The sequence below is a fragment of the Peromyscus maniculatus genome, chromosome 12 (assembly GCF_049852395.1).
Source record: "Peromyscus maniculatus bairdii isolate BWxNUB_F1_BW_parent chromosome 12, HU_Pman_BW_mat_3.1, whole genome shotgun sequence".
Classification (NCBI taxonomy): domain Eukaryota; kingdom Metazoa; phylum Chordata; class Mammalia; order Rodentia; family Cricetidae; genus Peromyscus; species Peromyscus maniculatus.
In genome coordinates this window covers 11,328,454-11,352,337 of record NC_134863.1, presented here as the reverse complement: position 1 = coordinate 11,352,337, position 23,884 = coordinate 11,328,454, and the positions used below count along the sequence as shown (strand labels likewise).

Genomic DNA, 23,884 nt, shown 5'->3' with positions numbered 1-23,884 from the left:
TACTCCTATCAATCACTTGAAGACCAGACGGATGGTCTTCTAAAACTAAGAAACAATGTGAGTTTTAATTTATGCTAAGTTGCCATCTAGTACACACTTTCCAGGGTACCAAAAAGAATATGGTTTATGGAGTGGTATTGGTGAACACGAGAAAATAAAGACCATGATAACGTGTCCCCTCTGCAGCACATCTGGGTACCTCAGAATGCTGGAAACAAAACAAGGCTCACAGCAATCCAGAAGCTAATTCAATGAACCACTGAATTAGCATTTTAACCTCTAGTGGCACCATGCTCCACTCCCTAGTTCAGTGCATGAACCATAAAGGGGCAGTCACATCCCAGGGAAAGGAAAACCTTAAATGCTGTTGTGTTGGAGCAGCACAGCTTTTCTCTGGAATAGATACTATTTTTAGAGTAGGCTAATAGAGCAATGTAATTTTTCTCTTTGGAGTAGAAAGCACTTTCCCAAGTCATCTGCTAAAAGCATTGGCAGACCATATTTTTCCAGTGGTTTCCTGTGGTAATAGGTATATTCTGGGGCAAACATTCCATAAAATGAAATCACAATAAAACGAGTATCATGGAGATAATTTACACACTTCCTACATTCTTTTGGTTAATCTAAGATTCACACAAATGGAGGACAATGTACACACACACACACACACGGTTCTGAACAATCAAGACATGAGGCTTTATTTCTTTTCCCATTGACACTGAAGTTCTGTTCACATAGGAAGGTTAAACTAAGAATTCTGTACCCTCCAGTGTATTGAAGCTCTCCCCCACAGACCAGTAGAATCCCATGACAAAGACAGGATACTTGCTGGTTGTATGCAGTTAAAACTCACTCCAATCACTAATTCACTATTACAGAAAACCCCCAGAAACACACGAGGAAGAGAATAATCATTGTAAACAATTCATTCACAAAGTCACTAAAGAAACTGAAGATTTAAAACACACAGGAGCAATAATCAACTTCAAGGTAGTAAAACCATTTTATAGCAATGTCTGATTAACAACAAAAACCATAAGGTATTTTTGAAAACATGAAATATGTAGTAATGTGCTACTAAAACTCAAAGTTTCTAGTTGGTAGCTTTAAAAGGACATTATCATAATATTCATCTGATTGTAGTGTGAAATTTAAGATTTAGATACTAACTTGGAGAACCTATAGAGTTCAGGAGACTAGAAAGGGAACATTAATTGGTAAGGAGGAAGGAAGATAGTAAGGGGGTCATGGGGGAGCACAGGTGACATGAAGGGAAAAGGGGGAGTAAAGGGAGGGAGGTCTGAGTGGGGAAAGGGATGGCAGAACAGAACAAAGGAGGGACAGCACGGAGGATGTTTGAAAAGGCTAAATGGAAGATCATAAGATTAAATAGACACACAAATAGTCAAACAAAAATGTATAATTGGGATTGCTCCAAACAGGGAATTATGCCAGATGCCATGGCTTGCCATGTAAACATTTGACAGCCTGGAAAGATGGCTGAGGTAAAGGTCATCTGTCTTTTTCAGAGGACATGGTTGTGATTCTTTGATAGGTTGTATATATTTTATGGAATTATAAAATGGATCATTTGCTTCCGAAAGAGGAAAAGCACAGGAACCTCCCATTTTCCTCGTACTTACAGATCTCTTTCCTGCTCTCTCGCACTCCCAAGCACAGGGTGTGACATGGCCACTACTGGGACCCTTTCCCATTGAACCTGGCCAAGAAGGCTGTTACATATTTCAAATTTCACTTGTACTTTGGGGACTCTTCAGATCTAATCCATCTGTGTCACCCACATGTGGATTAATGTGGGGCGTTTACCCACCACCCCCACAGCTTGCTAGAGTTTTCTTGAGTGCGATCAGCAGGAAATATTAGATAGAAGGATTTATAGCGGAGAATCTTGCGGAGATAAACAGATAGAAAATAAAGGATAGCCTCGAGAGGGCCTGGAACCTATTTCAACGGGCCCCGACTGTCTCTTGCCCAGGGTTTTTATAGAGACGCCAAGGGGTGGAGCAAAAGACCTCCTCCCCCAGCACAGCCAAGTGCAGACCATCTCAGACACCTACACTCAGGCCCGTGGTCCTGATCATCCTCTATTCGGACCTGCTGGGTAAAGCCACGAGGAACCCCAGAACGGGCTCCCACAGATTAAGTAGCAGATAGGGTTACTCACCTGTTTCTGCCCATATCAGGTGAAGCTACATCAACTTATACATGTGCCCCAGCTTTCCTCTAGTTCATAGTATTCAGCGAGAGCCAAAGTGACTTTTATTTTTATTTAATTTTTTAAATACCTCTTAAAATTCTATGGTTGTATTTCTAGGGATGAGATAGATACACTGATATATTTCAGATAGTGAAAGTTCTGGTAAATCTGTTCAGTTTTACCTATGGCACAGAGGATAACTGACTGCTACATATAATGGAAGCAAAGCCTCAATATGTACAGTACCTTCCTCTTGGGTTTGTATTATTTCATCAGATGCGCTACCACTGCCTGGAACAGCAACTGGAGTAGCTGGAGGTTCCTCCGTAACTTGAGGGATGATAATTTTTTTCCTACAAAATCTTCTAAAGAATGAAGTAACTGAAAATGTAGTCACAACAGGGAGAGTTATGTTAGTTTACGGCAGAAAACCAGAAAACTAATCATGGCTGTGTATTTGTAAATATGGTCTAATTTCCTGTTCCAGCTAGTCATCAGTGTCAAGAGTGTTGCTTGTGGAAGATCACATTTTGTGATTAAGCAGTATACAGACAATATAGGTACTGTCTGCATTTACGTGGCTGGTGCAATACAAAAGGAGCAGGACTGAATGTGTTGTATGGGTTTGGTGCCAGATGGCAGCCCTTCCTTCTGACAATCGCATGAATACACTGTTGTTCATACGATTCCTCTTTCTTCCATGCTTTTCTCCAAACACTGGAAGTTTCAGAAGGACTTCTCATGATACTTTCTAGTCTAAAAGAGAACTACAAATGGTAAATCATAAGGAAAGGCACATGTACAGCAGAAATACTCCAATGATGTTTGTTAAATATCAGAGGAATTCAGCTAGAAGCTAGTGACTGAATTTAGAGTGATCCATTGCATCCAGCATGGGAAGTGTGGCTGTTGTTGACTTTCATTCTTTATTCACCTGTGGTCCTTGTAGCTCACAGAGAACATACGGTATTAATAGCCTTACATGACTGAGAAGTAAACAACTGTGTGCACTCCCGACTTTTCACCGTTAGGACCACATTAGTTACACCCCTGTCACTGTGACCAAACCCCTGACAGGAGCAGCCTGAGAGAGAGAGATATTCTTTACCTTCCAATCCCTGACTCAAAACTGGAGTCACTGGAGGGCACTGGCTTAGTACAAATATGTGACTCTTCTCTTGCATCTTCAACCTGTCATATCCCTCCCACTGACTAATTGTGACTGCCAGGGAACCCCACTGAGAGATTATAGATTCGAGCATATTCCTTAGAAATACTCAGAGTCCAAATCATTCTACATCATGTTATTGCACGATGGTTTGACAAAAATGAAACTTCCCTTCAATTGGCCAAGCCTTCCTTGATGTCTTCAACATGACCAGGTAAGGAAAGCAGTCTGGCATTTGGGTGGTAAGTATGCACATGGCTTTCTAGATGACAAATATCCTCAGCCACTGTATGGACAACCCAGATAAATGTAGCTAGAAGGGCAGGGTCTGTATTAGCACCAAGTGTGCACCACAGCTGCTCTGCTCGACTCATCAAAGTCCAGTTTCTACACACTCTTCTACCCACAGACTCTACGGGGCAATTGAGTCAAGCTCATCCCCTAACCATTATTTTAAACTTCTAGAAATACCTCTAATGCAAGATCAGGCTGAAAATCCCTATGTATAAAAGGATGAGTTTCAATTTATGGTTCTCCTCACTCTAGCTCTGAAGAATTGGGTTTACAGAAGTGTGCCACAATGGGCACATATTATACAGTCATTGGGATCAAATCCAGGATTGTGCACATGCTAGAAGCACACTAAACTGAACTGGTCTTTACATTCCTGCCCATTGACCCTCTTTGACAAATCTGACTGTGAGGTTACTCTAACACAGCCAGCATCTTCAGAATGATGATACCCAGCCATGCTCTGCCTGTGTAACTCACTGCTGCTTATATCATTCCACTGAGTGCTCAGACACAGCAGGCAGCAGGGAGACTGACTGCCAGTAATAGAAGTAATACTGGAACACAAACTCGAGCTCACCTTTAAAGATGTATAGATAGCCAAAAGAATGATCCAGTGCAGCTCAAGAATGAAGGGATGACTGGAGGTCTTAGTGGACATTGCCTATAAATTGTGTGGCTCTTTGGGCTCATGTTAATGTTGTCTAATCTGTTAAGCTTTTACAATAGTTCTTACTGGAATGAGCCATCTCTTCCATAAATCCAGTTATCACACACATCCGACCTATTTTTCAGTGCAGTCTCTCCTATAGTCAAATGCTCTGATCTGACCAAACATATGGACTTTCTATGGTGGTATTTTATTTGTACTGAAATGTGATTTAATTGTATGTTAATAAATAAAGTTGCCTGGGGTCTGAGCTATTAGAGCCATAAAAAGAGCGTGGCGGTGGTGGCACATGCCTTTAATCCCAGCACTTGGTAGGCAGAGCTAGGTAAGTCTCTGTATGTTCAGGGATACAGCCAGCATTGGAGACACACGCCTTTAAGACCTGGAGGGCTGTACTTACAGGCAGTGACGAGGCAGTCACGTGTTTGGGTTTACAACCAATGAGAAGGCAGAACAGAAAGACTATATCAAGACAAACACACAGGAAGTAGGTCTCTTTCAGAGAGGTAGGACCACCACAGGAGGAAGGGTAAGGTTTTAGCTCTGAGCTCTGACCTCTTGGCTTTCTCTTTTACATTGGTTCTGTGTTTCTTATTTAATAAGACGGTTGGTTACATCTACAAATTTCCATCTATCATACTTATGAGTGTCTGCAGGCAGCTAAAGAGTACTGCCTGGCTTTCTGCCCACTTGGTGCTCATCATTGTCTGCTGTTTACCTAGGGCTGGGTTATTGCAGGCAGATGCTGGGAAGATGGGCCTCTCATATAGGTATCCCTGAGCCCTTGACAAAATAAAAAGTACTTCCTGAGCTCTACCACTGGAAAGACTGATGACCTATCCATACACTTTGAGCTATCATTCTCCAGAGAAATTCACAAAAAAAAAACCAAAACAAAACCAAGTCTATCACACATCTGTACGGTGAGCTTTGAACACTTTTTTTTAAAGGTAAAATGTGTATCTTGCTTTTTGAATTGACAAATTTGTCACTGGAAAGTGGACTCTGTCATAGGGATAACTGTATTGGGAAAAAAATCTATTTAGACCCTGCCTGGTACACAAAATGCCAAAATAACTAGAGGCATCAGAACTGAAAGCAGTGACTGTAGACACATTGGTAAGACTCGTTACTTAGGGCATTGCCTTTTCCCTGCTTAAATTCCCAAGTTTCACTCCCAATAGGAGTCTTATATCACATTGGTGTGCCAGAGAAAAGACAGCCAGCATTTAAACAATTCTAAAATGTGTTTGAGAGATTCCGTAATACATACAACAATTAAATTTCCTCTTCTCCACCTGTAATTGAAAGGAAAGAAAACACTTTGAGGTTCAGGTCATACAGAGTCTTTTTGCATAGCTCTTTGGTTCACCCTATGACACAGCATAGTGTAAAGCAGGATAGGAAAAAGACATTAAAAAAAAGACTGTATTCATACATTATGTGATGATGTCACAGAAAACCAGGGCTACGTACTTTGTGACAAAAACTAATACATCACACACTAATGCTGACTCAAAGTGAGAGCAGAGCACCTCTTCTGTTTGGCCTTCACTGAGGGCTCCCTAAGCTACATCCCAGCATGGCAGACCAACTTAACAACCTGCCCTGGGAGATTAATTCCTTCTAAGAGGGGGCCTCCAATTATTTGCACGAGTGCACATGTTTTAAATGTATTATACCCTAAATATTCAAATATTGGATGCATGAAGCTTCCCACCATATTGAGACTTTTGGGGAACAACACAAATTCCATCTAGATGACAGGATGGGAAAACAAATAGGAGAGGCCCCTTAAGGAAAAACACACATCTTAATAGATGATATGCCTGTTAACTTCTGAGTCAATATTACACACATTTATCTAAAGAGGAGCCTTTTTTCTCCAGAAGAAAAGCCCCCCTCATACAGACTGTGACACTTGACACGGGAAGATTTGATTCAGTCTGGACCAAGATGGTACAATTCCACTTTGTCCTCTTCCTAAATTAACTCTCTAATACCCATGATGCCCTGCTCAGTTTCATTGTTCAATGGGATATGCACTGAAACATAAGATCACTAGAATAACCTTTCTATCTTAGAGAAAAGAAAGGCCCCCTTACCTTCTCCACCTTTATTTCTGTCTCTTCAGGTAGCACTAAAGGGGACAGAAAGTGACTGTCAGCTCATGGTCTTGCTTCCTACTTATGCAGCATCCTTACTTGATGTGACTAAAAGTGCATAGACTTAGTACATGTGACTAGACCTACTGAACAGGATTGTTGGGCAGCTGCTGAACTGTCTTCCCTTGAAGGGAAATTAAAACAGAAAAAGGCCTGGAGAGATATGAGTAACAGAATTGTATTTCCAGACAGTGGGGGACCTAAAGCAACATAAAATAATCTATCAGATTGAAGATTAAATACAAATCTTCACAGGTATTCTCTTTGGAGTGACCACTGGTATGCTTCAGTTTGCATGTAGAGGTCAGAAGACAAATTGTGGGATCCCAAATTGTAGATGCATAAGATAACCCCCACACCTAAGGCTCAGGGAACATTTTGGTAGAGGATTGGAAAGACTATAAGAACCAGAGGGACAGGACATATGCTGCTAGATAGTGTCTTCTAGACATGGCAGGGATGATATAGCCCATGAAATCTCAACACAGTTCCCCAAATAGGACCTGCATCATGACAGCCCCTACTGATATGGCACCCTAGACCAGGAGCTACAGAGAGGTTGCAGAGAGATGAATTTTCTCCAGAGGTAAGTCTCCTCATAAGTTATCTAATCCTGAACTAACTGCACTAAACATACAAGAGCACACATAGGTATATATAAGAGCAACATTAAATGAACTCCTCTGTTTATGTAAGTATAGTAGTTATCAGAGAAGAACTCATATATTTGAAGGGGGGACATGGGATGAGATGGATTGAGGAGAAGGTGGGATAGAATGATGTAAACACAGTAGTCACATTAAATTCTCAAAGAATTAAAAATGTAAATTATAACAATCCTGGTCTTTCACTTTTGTCTTCCTTCCTTCAATCAAGGTTTTTCATTGAAGCTAAACTGAGACTAATAGTCATCAGGACCCAGAATCATCCTTCTCTGGCCCTGAATATGCTGGGGTTACGGGTGTGCATAGAATTGTCTGAACTTTTTTATATGTGCACTGGAGATTAAATCATGCTGAGTGAGGTAACCCAGACTCAGAAAGAAAACATGATATGTACTCACTTATAGGAGGATACTAGATGTAAAACAAAGATGACTAGACTGCTACTCACAATTCCAGGGAGGCTACCTAGAAAACAGGACCCCAAGAAAAACATAGGGATCACTCAATGACAGAGAAATGGACGAGATCTACATGAACAACCTGGACGTGAGTGGGGGTAATGAAGGGCAAGGGTGGAGGGAAAGAGAGCTTAGGGGAACAGGAGATCCCAGATAGATCAAGAACAGAGAGAGAGAACAAGGAATAAAAGACCATGATAAATGAAGACCACATGAGAATAGGAAGAAGCAAAGTGCTAGAGAGGCCCACAGAAATCCACAAAGATACCCCACAATAGACTACTGCCAATGGTCGAGAGACAGCCGGAACTGACCTACTCTGGTGATAGAATGGCCAAACACCCTAACTATCATGCTAGAAACCTCATCCAATGACTGAGGGAACCAGATGCAGAGATCCTCGGCCAGGCCCCGGGTGGAGCTCCAGGAGTCCAATTGGCAAGAAAGAGGAGGGTTTGTATGAGCGAGAATTGTTGAGACCAAGGTTGGAAAAAGCACAGGGACAAATAGCCAAATGAAGGGAAACACAAGAACTATGAACCAATACCTGAGGAGACCCCAACTGGATCAGGCCCTCTGGATAAGTGAGACAGTTGATTAGCTTGATCTGTTTGGGAGGCATCCAGGCAGTGGGACCGGGACCTGCCCTCAGTGCATATGCTGGCAGTTTGGAACCTGGGGCTTATACAGGGACACTTGGCTCATCCTGGGAGGAGGTGACTGGACCTGCCTGGACTGAATCTACCAAGTTGAACTCAATTCTCAGGGGAGTGTTTGCCATGGAGGAGATGGGAATGGGGGGGGGCTGGGAGGAAGGCAGGGGGAGGGCAGGAGGGGGGGAGAACAAGGGAATCCATGGGTATATGTAAAATTAAATTAAATTATAAAATAAAAATTTAAAAAATTAAAAACAAAACAGGGTACCAATGTGTGCACAGTCTAATCACCTTCTGAGCATCTGTACACCATGTACTTAACTTTAAACAACTATTTAAAAGTGAATGTTCATGTCCCATTACATTATCTCTCAAAGGTAAAAATGATGCAATCTTGGTAAGTATGAATAATGAGATAAATTGCAATAATTCATCATATGTGGTGCATATTTTATGAAAGAACAATGCACAATGGCTAATCTACATGTGTTTATGAACATGGTTTTCTGGTCTTTATAACACTTCAGCTTTGTGATATATATATGTATATATATATATAAACATATACATATATATCTGCAAGCCCTTTAAACTTACCAAAACTCCTAAATAATGATTATAAGTTGTGCATTTTTGGCAAGGTGAAGACCAAAGACATGAGACTTCTCTTAGAGAAGGCACAAAGGCTAGGCATTTCTCAGAGGTGATCCTTTCCATGCAAAATGGGGGCCTGTGAACACGAGGCTGCCATCAGTATATAGATGCAGGTAAATTCAAGACAAGGTCATTGTAGGGAGCAGATATTCTAATAATTGGAGTCACAGCTTCAGGTGTTTGGTCCAAATGACCATAACATGTCAGTGACTTTACTGTTGTCATACTTGCTAAGATTTCAGACAATGTTCTTCTGTGTGTGTGTGTGTGTGTGTCTGTGTGTGTGTGTCTGTGTCTATATCTGTCTGTGTGTATAGTGTCTGTGTGTATATGTGTGTGTGTCCCTGGGTGTGTCTTGGTGTGTCTATGTATGTGTTTTCACTTAGTTGTTTTTTTTTTTTTTCGAGTCAGGGTTTCTCTGGGTAGCTTTGCGCCTTTCCTGGAACTCACTCTGTAGACCAGGCTGGCCTCGAACTCACAGAGATCCACCTGCCTCTGCCTCCCGAGTGCTGAGATTAAAGGCGTGTACCACCACTGCCCGGCTCATGTAGTTGCATGGATCACTTAGTTTTTTTTTTTCTTATTGTGCCTTGTGTCACTCTGTTTATGTGACTGCTCCAAGCTGACTCTGGTTAACTTCTCTGTCTTTACATGTTCAAGAACTTCAGTTGCACACAACCAGCCTTCTACCTATGCCCATCAGGTGAAGGGATGAGCCAGATGACCTAGTAAGATTCAAATGTCATTCTGTAAATGTAGTACACTAGAAGTTTTGGGTTCCGGACTCTTTTCTTGTGACTGATAAGTTTAGAGAAGGAGGAAGAGAAAATTATAGAATATAAAAGACACGACACATAGAGACTCATTCTGGGGACACTTCTGAGAAATGTTTTATAGTATGAAACACCATGAAAAAATTCCCGGAATAAGGGAATTGTCACACATTGATGTATTACTAGGTACAGAGTCTAGAGTCCACATGGCATTCCAAAAGTAGGAGAAAGTGGCTAGAGAAGAGAGAGATGGAGGATTATGGGGGTGGAGACTGGTCCTGGATCTCTGTGGGGCAACTTGAAATTCCCGAAAAGAAAGCCACGAATACACAGAACACTATGGACAATCACAGCCTGTGGCAAGATGTGTGTCAAGAAGGTGGATCCCCAATTGCTCATGTCCTTTAGCTCTTGGAACATGGGTATTAGCTTATGGGAACTTCCTAAGGCACCATCTGTATCTTGGAATCAGAATCAAGAATGCATGAAAAAGAGCCAAGGCAGGGGTCAGAGATCAGATCCCTGCTCACTCATAAGGTCAGAGGTTCAAGGATGAAGGAAAAGTCTCTGACCTCCTCTACACCTCAGTCATCCTGCATGGCAGTCCAGGATGAGGCGCATAGGCTGGGAATGAGCTACACATTAACACTAGGCCCTTCCTTGCCAGTATATTGCAGATGTGGTAGTTGTGTCAGACTAAACAGCCATTTTACCCAGCACTCTACCCTGTTGGTGCCACATGAAGCAGGAGTTAACAGTGAACAGAGGACTATGCATGGACTGCTACAAGTCCTGAAGGAAGAAATGGAAGGGCTCTGTTCTTCCTTTATCATTGGGCTTACTCTGCTAGACTATCACCTACAGGTTCCTTAGAGTACGAGAGAGAATACTGTTCCTCCCCAGACACAGTGGATCTATCACAGGTAAGGACATAAAGTGAACACAACACTTCATGGGCACTGTCATGGTGAATCTCAACAGTCAATTGGATGATACCCAGTACTGGGCAGCAAGTGTGAGATTAGAGCAGTTTAGTTTAGGTGAGGTGGAAAGACTACTGAACTCTGCATGACATCATGGCTTAGGAAGGGATCAAGGATATATAAAAAGGTAAGCTGAGCATGAGCATTAAATCTTCTGGTCACTGACAGGTTATAATGGGACTCTGCCACAGACTCCTGCCTGTATATATAATTACCCCGTGTTACAGTCTATAAGCTGAGACTATATTCAAAAAAGTACAAATTCCCTTTTAGGTTATCTTCACAGGAATTTTTAACAACAACTGAATAAATTATTCAGACAGGCAGAAGTAAAATGCAGAGCTAGTAACTGAATCCCAAGCCCTGAAAGTTTGGTAGTATCACGGACTTAAAGAATAAATGTTCTGCTGGGCGGTGGTGGCGCACGCCTTTAATCCCAGCACTTGGGAGGCAGAGCCAGGCGGATCTCTGTGAGTTCGAGGCCAGCCTGGTCTACCAAGTGAGCTCCAGGAAAGGCGCAAAGCTACACAGAGAAACCCTGTCTCGAAAAAGCAAAAAAAAAAAAAAAAAAAAAAAAAAAAGATAAGATTGGAGCTGGAAAGATGGCTCAGTGGTTAAGAGCACCGACTGCTCTTCCAGAGGTCCTGAGTTCAATTCCCGGCAACCACATGGTGGCTCGAAACCATCTGTAATGAGATCTGGTGCCCTCTTCTGGCCTGCAGGGACACATGCTGTATACATAATAAATAAATCTTAAAAAAAAAAAAAAAAAAAGAATAAATCTTCTGGGGAAATGTGTACAAAGGAGAGGAGGATATGCAAAGCACATTTAATAGCACACTCTGCTCACTTTCCATCATGTCCCTGTAATTGGAATAGAACAAGAACCTTCTATTTTCCTTGTCCTTAATGAAATCTTTACCACATTCCTAACTCAAAGACAATGCATAACATGACCACTAGTGGACCCTTGCTCATTGATTCAAACCAGGTACACTGATCCAAATTCACTGAGTTGAATTTCACCCTCAGTCATGTGACATTGGAACAATGTGCCTTGAGGAACATCAGCTCTACTCCATCTGCATTACCCACATGTGGGAGAAAGGATTAGAGGGTGGTCCACCCATTCCTGTCTACAGCAGGTGAAGCCACCCTGACTCATACTAATGAGCCTCAGTTTCCACTGGTTCATGCTATTGAATGAGAGCCGAAGGTGACATCAGATGCATTTTAAATTCTTTAGCTGTGTTTCCATTGAAAACTTAGATATATTAGTATTAACCTACATAGGAAAAATTGTCTTAAACTTCTCTCTAGATTTACATATGAAAGAAAATGATTATCACCACATTACACAACTGGACAGAATTACAGAATTCACAACATGCCTTTTTTCTTATCAGTTGTTTCTATAGAATAAAATTTACAGAATTCTGGTATCATCACATCTGTATGGGGTATAGCTTCTCTCTGCTGAATTCTCTCAATAAAGGAGAAACTGGGAATGCATCGAGAATAGAGTTTCATGTCAGCCTCATGGCAGAAAAACAGAGGAAACTAACAACTGTGTGTTTGTACATTTGATCTGATTGCTTGTTTCCGGGTACAGTCATCAGAGTGAGATTGTGCTTCAGGAGGATCACTGAATAGTGTACAACCAGTTAAGCATTACATGAACATGACAAGTAAAATCTAATTTATGTGGAAATACAGAAGGAAGAGCCCCATGACTGAACACACTTTGTGAGTGTGGTGCCAGAGCAGAGTGGTATCACTCTAATCCTTCTTAGAGCCCATGACACCCTTGCAATGGCTCCATTCACCGCTGTTCACTAAGACCCTAAGAATTTCTTAAGGACTACCCACAGGACTCACTAGGCTAAAACAGATCTTTGTAATGTATACTGTAGGAAAAAGCACAGGCATTCAGAAGTGCCCTGTGATGTCTGTGAGATACCAGAAGACTTCAGCTACACAGGAGTAACTGAATTCAGACAAACTGTTTCATTTACTCTAGAACACTGGAGAACCGCTATTCTTCATTCTTTGACTGCCCCTTATATAATAGTACATCTCATGGACAATGTATGGCATTGTCCATGGGAGGTAGGAAGGTAAGAAGCTTTGAAAACTTGTGACATTTCACACAATGGAGCAGTAACAGCTGCATTTGTGTGCCAGTGACGACCTCTCCTGACAGAAACAACAGACAGGAGACATGCTCTGCCAGGCAGTCCCTGACTCCAAGTGTGAGCTTCATCCGAAGTGAGCTGTGGGATTCCTGGATCAGTAAACAGCACCTTCCTCTATCATCCTCAACCTGCCACTGGCCTCTCAGTGACTGAGTCTGAACCTCCGGAACAAAATTGGGAGGGTACCAATGCTTCCAGGCTCCAAGTCAATCTAAACCAAGTTTTTACGTGAAGGATGGGAGGAAAGGAAACTCTTTTAATCACATCACCCTGCATAAACCCTCATCAGGAAGAGGCTGGAAAAGCAGCCTGGTGCCATTGTAGGTGACAGATGTCCCCTGAAACTGTGTGGACAGTCTGAACTGAGTTCAGCTAACAGAATGGTAGTCTACACAGGCTACATGTGAGTTTGCAAGGTGCTGTTCATCCATTCTTCATGAAAGCTCTGTTTCTCCAGAATCTTTTCCCACACAGAAACACACCGGCAATGGACGAAGTCCTACTCCCCTCTGTTGTTTTCTTTTCCCTTTTTCAGAGAAACGGTCTCTGGCCCACAGTGATCTCAATGCCAATTTGTAGAAATGGATGACTTTGAACATAAAATTCTCCCATCGGTTTATAAAGCTATACAACCACAGCACATCTTTTGCTTACTGGGAGCTCAAACTCAAGGCCTTAGAAATGGTAGGTATGCAATAACCACATTCTCTCTCAAGAACTAGCTCTTCTTTGCCAAAGGCCTTCATAGCACATGCTTGAGCAAATACACAGAAACCATTTTGCAAATAATGATGCTCTTCTCACTCCTACCTGCTGCCTGTGGTCCCCCTAGTGCTCCCACTCACAGGCAGTATGGACACTGACTACCAGTGAGCAGAAGACCCTTGGAGCCCAGAGTCTAGGTCACATTTAAAAACCTGTTGCCAGGAGCAAAGGAGACCAGAGGTTAACATCCCTTGCTGTTCCTGCAGAGGACACAGGTCTGGTTGGTTTCTAACACAGAAAAAACAGCTCAAAACAGTCTATAACTCCAGTTGCTAGAAACCATACAGCTAATTTGAGTCTGCATATGTATCATAGATACAAATGGTGCACATACAATCATACAGGTGAATACTCACATACCCAAAATAAAAATAAATATATCTTTAAAAAATGTCTTCCTATTAGGAAAATGTGTCAGCATAGATCCAGAGCCAAGTGGTAACTGGACACCTGCCCCATCTCCCCATGCAGTATCTGTTTCCCATTCTCAGAATCAGTGATCTGACTAGAAGCCTGTGAGCTTTCTAACCTTTCATTCTTCGGAATGTCTGTATGTAGATGAGAAGTAATGCCCTGGGCTCTCTGTGGTAGTCACTACAGGGTCCTGATCTCTGCAGTTTTGACCTATTGAAGGCAGATACTGGGATGTTCCAAGTTAGGGATTACCAAGTGCTGGGGCTATAGAAGGTCTCTTCATCTCCATGGACAGCCTCATCACTTATCTCTGTGCCTTGGTTTATTCTTTCACAGAGTAGCACACAAACAAATAAATGTACTGCATATGATGGGCTTTGAACATATATACTTTATAAAGGTCAAGCGTGTATCCTAATATGGTAATTCAACAGCTTGTCCCTGTAGATTGGACTGAGCAATTGGGATACCTATCTTGGGGAAAAACAGATTTAGATGTAGCCTGTTGTACACCATTCCAGACTAACTACAGGCATCATAGCTGAATCCAGTGCACATGGACAAATACCTCCACTATTTATTTTAACTTAGAGACCCACTTTTTAAAAAAATACGGTCCAAATGCTTCCCAATAGGTGGCATAGATCACAGTGCCTGGTTAGATATAAGGATACCAAGTATTTACACAGTTCATTCCTAAAACGTGTCTTAGGAAAAAATTCCATAATACATACCTCGTCTTTGGTTTCTGCAATGCACCTGAAATATAAAGGAAAGAAAATAGTATGTGGCCTAGGTCATGATGATTTCTGTTTGCAAGGGTCCTTGAAATACATATCAACATGATATAATGGCAATCAAAGTGGGAAAGAGTCTTCAAATAAAAGACTCTGCTTTAGTATATCATATGATGGTGTCACAAAAGAACTGGGGTTCCTCACTTGTACCACTTCCCACTTTTGCTGGTTCACACACCAGATCAAGAGGCACTATCTGTTTGGTCTCTGCTGCGTGTTCCCTAAGCCACACTGCAACATGCTGGAGCATCTTTATGATCCTGCTATGAAATTAACCCTGCCACAGTGTAGCCTCAATTATTTACACTAATGCTCATGTGTTAAAAGGCTAACCACCTGCAACCCCACACTAGACATAGGAAGCTTGCTCCATATGACTGTTGTGGAACATACTGCATGGAAATTGAGGGGATCTGAAGTGCCTGACAACTTCTAAACCAAAACTTTAAGTTTTATCTAAAGAGAACCTTTTTTCTCCAGAAGAAAAGGCCTGCTCACAAGACTGATAATTAACACTGGATGCTTTGATGCTCTATTCAGTTTGGAACAGGCTGGTACAATTCTTCTTCTCCCCTTCCAAACTAACTCTCTAATACCCATGATGCCTGCTCAGTTTTGTTGTTCAGTGGGATATCCTCTGAAACGTAAGATCACTAAAGTAACCTTTCTATTTTAGAGAGAAAAAGGCTCTCTTACCTCCGACGAATTTTCTTCTGTCGTTGTGCGGCCATCTCGTCTAAGTGTGTTTTCATCATTTTCCGGTATTACTAGGGGGACAGAAAGTCATGAGCTTGCAGACTGTCAGCTCTTGGTCCTGCTTCCTACCTATGTAGCATCTTTGCTTGATGTGGGTAAAAGTGCATGGACTTAGGACATGTGACTAGACCTACTGAACAGGATGGTTGGGCAGCTGCTGAACCGTCTTCCCTTGAAGGAAATTAAAGCAGAGAAAGACCAGGAGAGATATGAGTAAGAGATTTGTTGCATTTCTAGACAGTGGACACCCAAAGCAACATAAAATAATCTGTCTTTGATTGTGTATTGTTAAATTAACATTTTCACATGTATTCTGTTTAGGGCCACTTGTGAGGTTTCATTTTGGGTGTGGAGGTCAGTGGATAGCTTGTGGGATCTGTTTCTCTCCTTTGCCATGTGTGTTCTGAGTTTCAAATCCAGGTCATTGGGCTTAGAGAAGGCATCGATATCCTTGGAAAGAAGAATTTTATCCTTCCCCATGACCAAACTTGTGTTTAAACTTTAGTGTGTGTGTTTACAATTTTTATCATTCCAATTTCAGGAAAGAGTTGACAGATGAGGACGGCAGGAATACAATCTTTTATGTACTAAATGTCTCACATGAAACTCTCAACTTGGAAAGAAGAGAATCACTATGAAGGAAGCAGCTGTATAGGATGTCAGCATTTTACTCCAAGATCAAAAAACATAAAGAAATTTGCACGGACTAGGAAGAGAATCACAAGCTAAGAGCACTAGAACTAGAAATACAAAAGAAACTCCAGGACTTAGAAGATGTGTAACGATAGAATGTTGGCAGATAAATGCCTAGTGATATATGAGAGTGCTTTCATTAGCCACTCTCAAGAAAAAAACCCATGAACTACTAGGAGAAGCAAAGACCATTTTGAAAGATGAAATAGGCAACTTTGAATCCAGAGTGACATCCATTCAGCAGGTGTTAGCACATCTAAAATTTCAGTTGGATGCAAAATTATCCTTCAACATAACCAGTGAGGTTGATGAAAAGGAATCATATCAGCATACATTTAAAATATTTGTCTATCTTCTATGGAGCTGTGGGTTGTAGTTTGGTTAACTTTGCTTTACTTCTGGTAATGAGTGAGTAAATACAAGAGATGCTAGGTAACAAGGCGGATGCTAAAAGGGACGCGAGGAACGCCCTCAGAAGGGGAAATAGATGAGAACTCCTGAGAAACCTGGGGGTTAGGGTGGGACAATGGAAAGTAGGGATATGGGATCGGGGCATAGGGAAATGGGACAGTTGAGCAGGGGATGGGATGGGCAGCTTGGGAGAGCAATGAAAGAGATAACTTGATAGAGGAAGACATCATGGGGATAGGGAGAAACCTGGTCAGGGAAGTTCCCTGGAATCCACAGGCATGACCCAACTTAGAATACTAGCAGTGGTGGAAAGGTTTCCTGAGCTAGCCTACCCTGGTGATCAGATTGCTGAATACCCTAACTGTCATCATAGAGCCTTCATCAAGTAACTGATGGAAACAGATGCAGAGAGCCATGGCCAAGCATGTTCAGTCGAAGAGAGGGAAGAGTAATTCTATGAGCAAGGGGCATCAAGACCATGATGGGAAGACTTACAGATACAACTAAACTAAGCTGGTGGGCACTCATGAACTTTGGACCCATAGCTGTGGATCATGCATGGGAAAGGACTGGGCATTTACTTGGGCAAGACCGTTGTGTAGCTTGGTGTGTTTCATGGCACCCTGACAGTGGGAATAGGATCTATCCCTGGAGCATGAACTGGCTTTTGGAGCCCATTGCCCATGGTAGGGACACCTTGCACAGCCTTGATGAAAGGGGAGAGATGTAGACCTGTCCCAGCTGAATGTTCTGGGCTTGCTGACTCTCCATGGGAGGCCATACATTTTCCAAGGAAGGGATGAGGGGTAGGCTGGTGGAAAAGGCTGGAGTGGGAGCAGAGAGGGAATGAGGGACAAATCTGTGGTTGGTAAGTGAAATGAATAAATTAAAAGATTCCTAAAAAATGTTTGTCTAGCACACTCAAGCATTGTTTTAAATGATAATTTCCATTCTTCAAAGGACATGGATGGGAGTTTTAAACATTTCATTTCATTAATGGAAATCTGTGTATTTAACATATATTGCTTCTTTATTTCATATGTTGAAAAGGAGACAATATTCATGTTCCATTTATATCATAAGTATATCAATTTTAGTAGGTTCATGTGATATTCATAAAATCAGCTAAACCAACAACAACGAGAACTTTAGATTTTCTAAATATTGTGTAGGAAATTGCTGTCTTATGATTGAAATAAACACTCAAATTGAGCAAGTGAAATGTTACATAAATCAGTTCCAATGGAATAGAGCCCCAAGAAAACAATCTCTGCAATGAGCAATGACATGGAAACTCAAGCAAATCATGCAAGTGATTATGTATCTCAATGGTGGCATGATATTTGCCAATAATTAAACTTTACTACAACTTTCACCACAAATGGTTATGATTTTATTGTAATTGTGCACATGCCATTCAGATTTCTTGTTCATGGGTATGCATGAATGTGCATGTGTGAGTGTAGTTTTGATCATAGGTGTGGATTAGATGCATTTGCTTGGTTGCATGTAAGTGTTCGTGTGCATGGATGTGAGAGGAGTGTGTGGACTATCCTACATTAGTCCACACACTCAGTTACCACCTGCCCTCCATTCTGATCCCCTAATGTCAGAACCCACAGTGGTGGTATTGGCAGGGATCATCCTCCATAGTCCTTCCTGCCTAGCTTTATGAAGGACCCTCAAACAAATGCCAACTCAGGGTTGGACACAGGCAAGAGCCCCATATCCAGGCTCTCTGGAGTATTCGAAACCTATTCTAAACCTGTTCTATGATAATGTGCTGCCCACCCATGAAGGCCCTCTATGCCCAGACCCAGGCAGATTTATCAACTCTCTTATGAGTCTGAATCACTTCTCTCCTTCCATTCCACCCATCAGCAGGCCCAGACCCAGAAAGGCAGCACATCTGTCAGCCCTTTTGCTGACTGTGACCCATGATACTCATTCTTCACCCTGTGTGACAATGCCACACCAAACAGATTATGGAGGCCAATACTAGGACCATCTTTTGAAATCTCACCCACGACCCTTAACTCATCCCACCACTTAGTCTCAGACACAAGGTAGCCAGATCCATGAATAGAAGTCATACATTTTTGGCAAGGCCTAGGTGAAGGCCATATGTGTTGTCTTCAAAAAAGCATTAACGGTAGATACTTCTCAGAGGCTTCTGCCTTTCCATGCAAAATGAGGGTGTCTGTACATGAGGCTGCCTGCAGCACAGCTACAGACGGGTATAAAGTAGAGACAGTGTCAAGGAAGTTACCAGACATTGCACTAATTGGGGTCAGAGCATTAGGTGTTCGAGAGTTCCAAATTGACCATCAAAAGTCAGTGGTTTGGCTTTGTCAATTTCCATAAATTTTGGGACAATTTCCTTCTGTTTTTTTTTTATATAATTTAGTTATTCTTTTACACTACTCTGATTAGGAGACCTTTCCTAGCTGATTTTAGACTCAACTCTTCCCTCTCTTTTCTCATATTCAAGTGCATTATGTATTCAACAGCAGGCTTTCACCTCTACCCACCAGTATCATAAGAGACTCAGATGGGCATTCTTTTGAGCAATGTTTCAATGTTCCCAGGTAGAAAGAATATCCCACACCTTGATGCAATACCAGGTACAGTGTCTAGAGGACTCAGTATCCCAGAGGTAGGTACCAGAGAAGGGAGGAGGAAGATAAAAGGGGTAGAGACTGCTCCTAGATCTAGGAGGGACACCTTGCTCAGAAGTAATAACTGTTGAGTTTAAGGAGAGGAGACACAATGTATTAAGGCTACTGAGATTGTCTATGAAAAGGAGCCAAGCCCCAAGTAGTTCAATGAGATAATGCAGAAGATCAGACAGACTTGTAAAGATCAAAGTCCATCAACCTACCAAAGAGGGGAGAGCCTGGAGGAACCACAATCCTCAGATATGAACTCATTTCTGCCCAAAGACCACCATGTCAGATACTCGAGTACAAAGTCATAAATATACAAAACATAGAGGACAGACACAGCCTGTAGCAAGATGTGTGTCAAGAAGGTGGATCCCCAATTGCTCATGTCCTTCAGCTCTTGGAACATGGGTATTAGCTTATGGGAACTTCCTAAGACACCCTCAGTATCTTGGAATCAGAATCAAGAATGCATGAAAAAGAGCCAAGGCAGGGGTCAGAGATCAGATCCCTGCTCACTCATAAGGTCAGAGGCTCAAGGATGAAGAATAAGTCTCTGACCTTCTTTACACCTCAGTCATCCTGCATGGCAGTCCAGGATGAGGCACATAGGCTGGGAATGAGCTACACATTAACACTAGGCACTTCTTTGCAGTATATTGCAGATGTGGTAGTTCTGTCAGACATTTTACCCAGCACTCTACACTGTTGGTGCCACATGAAGAAGGAGTTAACAGTGAACAGAGGACTATGCATGGACTGCTACAAGTCCTGAAGGAAGAAATGGAAGGGCTCTGTTCTTCCTTTATCATTGGGCTTACTCTGCAAGACTATCACCTACAAGACTATCTTGTTCCTTAGAGTAAAAGAGAGAATACTGTTCCTCACCAGCCACATTGGCTCTATCACAGGTAAGGACACAAAGTGAACACAACACTTCATGGGCACTGTCATGGTGAATCTCAACAGTCAATTGGATGATACCCAGTACTGGGCAGCAAGTGTGAGATTAGAGCAGTTTAGGTTAGGTGAGGTGGAAAGACTACTGAACTCTGCATGACATCATGGCTTAGGAAGGGATCAAGGATATATAAAAAGGTAAGCTGAGCATGAGCATTAAATCTTCTGGTCACTGACAGGTTATAATGGGACTCTGCCACAGACTCTTGCCTGTATATATAATTACCCTGTGTTACAGTCTATAAGCTGAGACTATATTCAAAAAAAGTACCACTTCCCTTTTAGGTTATCTTCACAGGAATTTTTAACAACAACTGAATAAATTATTCAGACAGGCAGAAGTAAAATGCAGAGCTAGTAACTGAATCCCAAACCCTGAAAGTTTGGTAGTATCACGGACTTAAAGAATAAATGTTCTGGGGAAATGTGTACAAAGGAGAGGAGGATAAGCAAAGCACATTTAATAGCACACTCTGCTCACTTTCCATCATGTCCCTGTAATTGGAATAGAACAAGAACCTTCTATTTTCCTTGTCCTTAATGAAATCTTTACCACATTCCTAACTCAAAGACAATGCATAACATGACCACTAGTGGACCCTTGCTCATTGATTCAAACCAGGTACACTGATCCAAATTCACTGAGTTGAATTTCACCCTCAGTCATGTGACATTGGAACAATGTGCCTTGAGGAACATCAGCTCTACTCCATCTGCATTACCCACATGTGGGAGAAAGGATTAGAGGGTGGTCCACCCATTCCTGTCTACAGCAGGTGAAGCCACCCTGACTCATACTAATGAGCCTCAGTTTCCACCAGTTCATGCTATTGAATGAGAGCCAAAGGTGACATCAGATGCATTTTAAAATCTGTAGTTGTGTTTACATTGAAGACTTAGATATATTGGAATTATCCTACATAGGGAAATAGTCTTAAGCTTCTCTTTAGATTTACATATAAAGAAAATGATTATCACCACATTACACAACTGGACAGAATTACAGAATTCACAACATACCTTTTTCATTAGGAATTTCTATAGAATAAAATTTACAGATTTCTGGTGTCATCACATCTGTATGCGGTATTGCTTCTCTCTGCTGAATTCTCTTCAATAAAGGAGAAACTGGGAATGCATCGAGAATAGAGTTTCATGTCAGCCTCATGGCAGAAAAACAGAGGAAACTAACAACTGTGTGTTTGTACATTTGATCTGATTGCTTGTTTCCGGGTACAGTCATCAGAGTGAGATTGTGCTTCAGGAGGATCACTGAATAGTGTACAACCAGTTAAGCATTACATGAACATGACAAGTAAAAGCTAATTTATGTGGCAATGCAGAAGGAAGTGCCCCATGACTGAACACACTTTGTGAGTGTGGTGTCAGAGCAGAGTGGTATCACTCTAATCCTTCTTAGAGCCCATGACACCTTTGCAATGGCTCCATTCACCAGCTGCTCACTAAGACCCTAAGAATTTCTTAAGGACTACCCACAGGACTCACTAAGCTAATACAGATCTTTGTAATATATACTATAGGAAAAAGCACAGGCATTCAGAAGTGCCCTGTGATTCTGTGAGATACCAGAAGACTTCAGCTACACAGGAGTAACTGAATTCAGACAAACTGTTTCATTTACTCTAGAACACTGGAGAACTGCTATTCTTCATTCTTTGCCTACCCCTTATATAATAGTACATCTCATGGACAATGTATGGCATTGTCCATGGGAGGTAGGAAGGTAAGAAGCTTTCAAAACTTGTGACATTTCACACAATGGAGCAGTAACAGCTGCATTTGTGTGCCAGTGACGACCTCTCCTGACAGAAACAACTGACAGGAGACATGCTCTGCCAGGTAGTCCCTGACTCCAAGTGTGAGCTTCGTCCCAAATGAGCTGTGGGATTCCTGGATCAGTAAACAGCACCTTCCTCTATCATCCTCAACCTGCCACTGGCCTCTCAGTGACTGAGTCTGAACCTCCGGAACAAAATTGGGAGGGTACCAATGCTTCCAGGCTCCAAGTCAATCTAGACCAAGTTGTCACGTGGAAGTTGGGAGGAAAGGAAACTCTTTTAATCACATCACCCTGCATAAACCCTCATCAGGAAGAGGCTGGAAAAGCAGCCTGGTGCCATTGTAGGTGACAGATGTCCCCTGAAATTGTGTGGACAATCTGAACTGAGTTCAGCTAACAGAATGGTAGTCTACACAGGCTACGTGTGAGTTTGCAAGATGCTGCTCATCCATTCTTCATGAAAGCTCTGTTTCTCCAGAATCTTCTCCCACACAGACATAGGGGCAATGGACGAAGTCCTACTCCCCTCTGTTGTTTTCTTTTCACTTTTTTTTAGAGAAAAGGTCTCTGGCCCACAGTGATCTCAATGTCACTTTGTAGAAATGGATGTCTTTGAACTTAAAATTCTCCCATCAGCACCTCTGAAGGAGGTTTATAAAGCTATACAACCACAGCACATCTTTTGCATACTGGGAGCTCACACCCGAGGCCTTAGAAATGGTAGGTATGCAATAACCACATTCTCTCTCAAGAACTAGCTCTTCTTTGCCAAAGGCCTTCATAGCACATGCCTGAGCAAATATACAGAAACCATTTTGCAAATAACGATGCTCTTCTTACTCCTACCTGCTGCCTGTGGTCCCCCTAGTGTTCCCACTCACAGGCAGTATGGACACTGACTACCAGTGAGCAGAAGTCCCCTTGGAGCCCAGAGTCTAGCTCACATTTAAAAACCTGTTGCCAGGAGCTAAGGAGACCAGAGGTTAACATCCCCTGCTGTTCCTGCAGAGGACACAGGTCTGGTTGGTTTCTAACACAGAAAAAACAGCTCAAAATAGTCTATAACTCCAGTTGCTAGAAACCATACAGCTAATTTGAGTCTGCATATGTATCATAGATACAAATGGTGCACATACATTCATACAGGTGAACACTCATATACACAAAATAAAAATAAATAAATCTTTAAAAACATCCTCCTATTAGGAAAATGTGTCAGCTCAGATCCAGAGCCAAGAGGTAACTGGAGTTCCTAGTGGACACTGTTGTTAAGATGAGTGTCTCTTTTGTGCTCATGCTATTGGTTTTTTTTTGCTAAATCATTTATTTCTTTTTGATATATAGTACTTTCATTTTTTCTATTAAAATCTTGATCTTAAATTTGCATGAGAGAATTTTTAAATTTTTCATTTTTTCCCTTTTGTTGGAAATGGATTTTTTTCATACAATATTCCAAATTATAGTTTCTCCTCCCCTTGTTCCTGCCAGTTCCTCCCAATCTCCCATCTCATTTGGATCCATTCTGTCTGTCTCCCACTAGAAAAAAATTTCTGAAAGATAACAACCAAACATGACAAAAGAAATATAAGATATAGAAAAACCATCATATCAAACTATTTCTTTAAAAAATCTTTTTTTTGATATTATAATAAGGACATCATTTCCCACACCTGTTTCTCAATGAAAACCCTCCTCTAGACCCATAAACCTTTCCTTGCTCTCTTTCAA

General features: G+C 41.8%; 2 protein-coding genes across 2 annotated transcripts in view; both read right to left on the bottom strand.

The window, feature by feature from the left end:
* The window catches only part of LOC143268207 (uncharacterized), a 370,245-nt gene that overhangs the window by 286,069 nt on the left and 60,292 nt on the right, over positions 1 to 23,884 (bottom strand). The window lies entirely within an intron of this gene.
* Positions 1 to 23,884, bottom strand: part of LOC143268209 (uncharacterized) — a 73,839-nt gene that overhangs the window by 7,911 nt on the left and 42,044 nt on the right. The window contains exons 14-19 of the mRNA XM_076549351.1: positions 21,376 to 21,483; positions 15,569 to 15,639; positions 14,810 to 14,834; positions 6,453 to 6,487; positions 5,621 to 5,645; positions 2,465 to 2,599 (exon numbers count right to left, since the gene is read on the bottom strand). Of these exons, the coding sequence (XP_076405466.1) occupies positions 2,465 to 2,599; positions 5,621 to 5,645; positions 6,453 to 6,487; positions 14,810 to 14,834; positions 15,569 to 15,639; positions 21,376 to 21,483 (399 nt within the window). The remainder of the gene's footprint in view (positions 1 to 2,464; positions 2,600 to 5,620; positions 5,646 to 6,452; positions 6,488 to 14,809; positions 14,835 to 15,568; positions 15,640 to 21,375; positions 21,484 to 23,884) is intronic.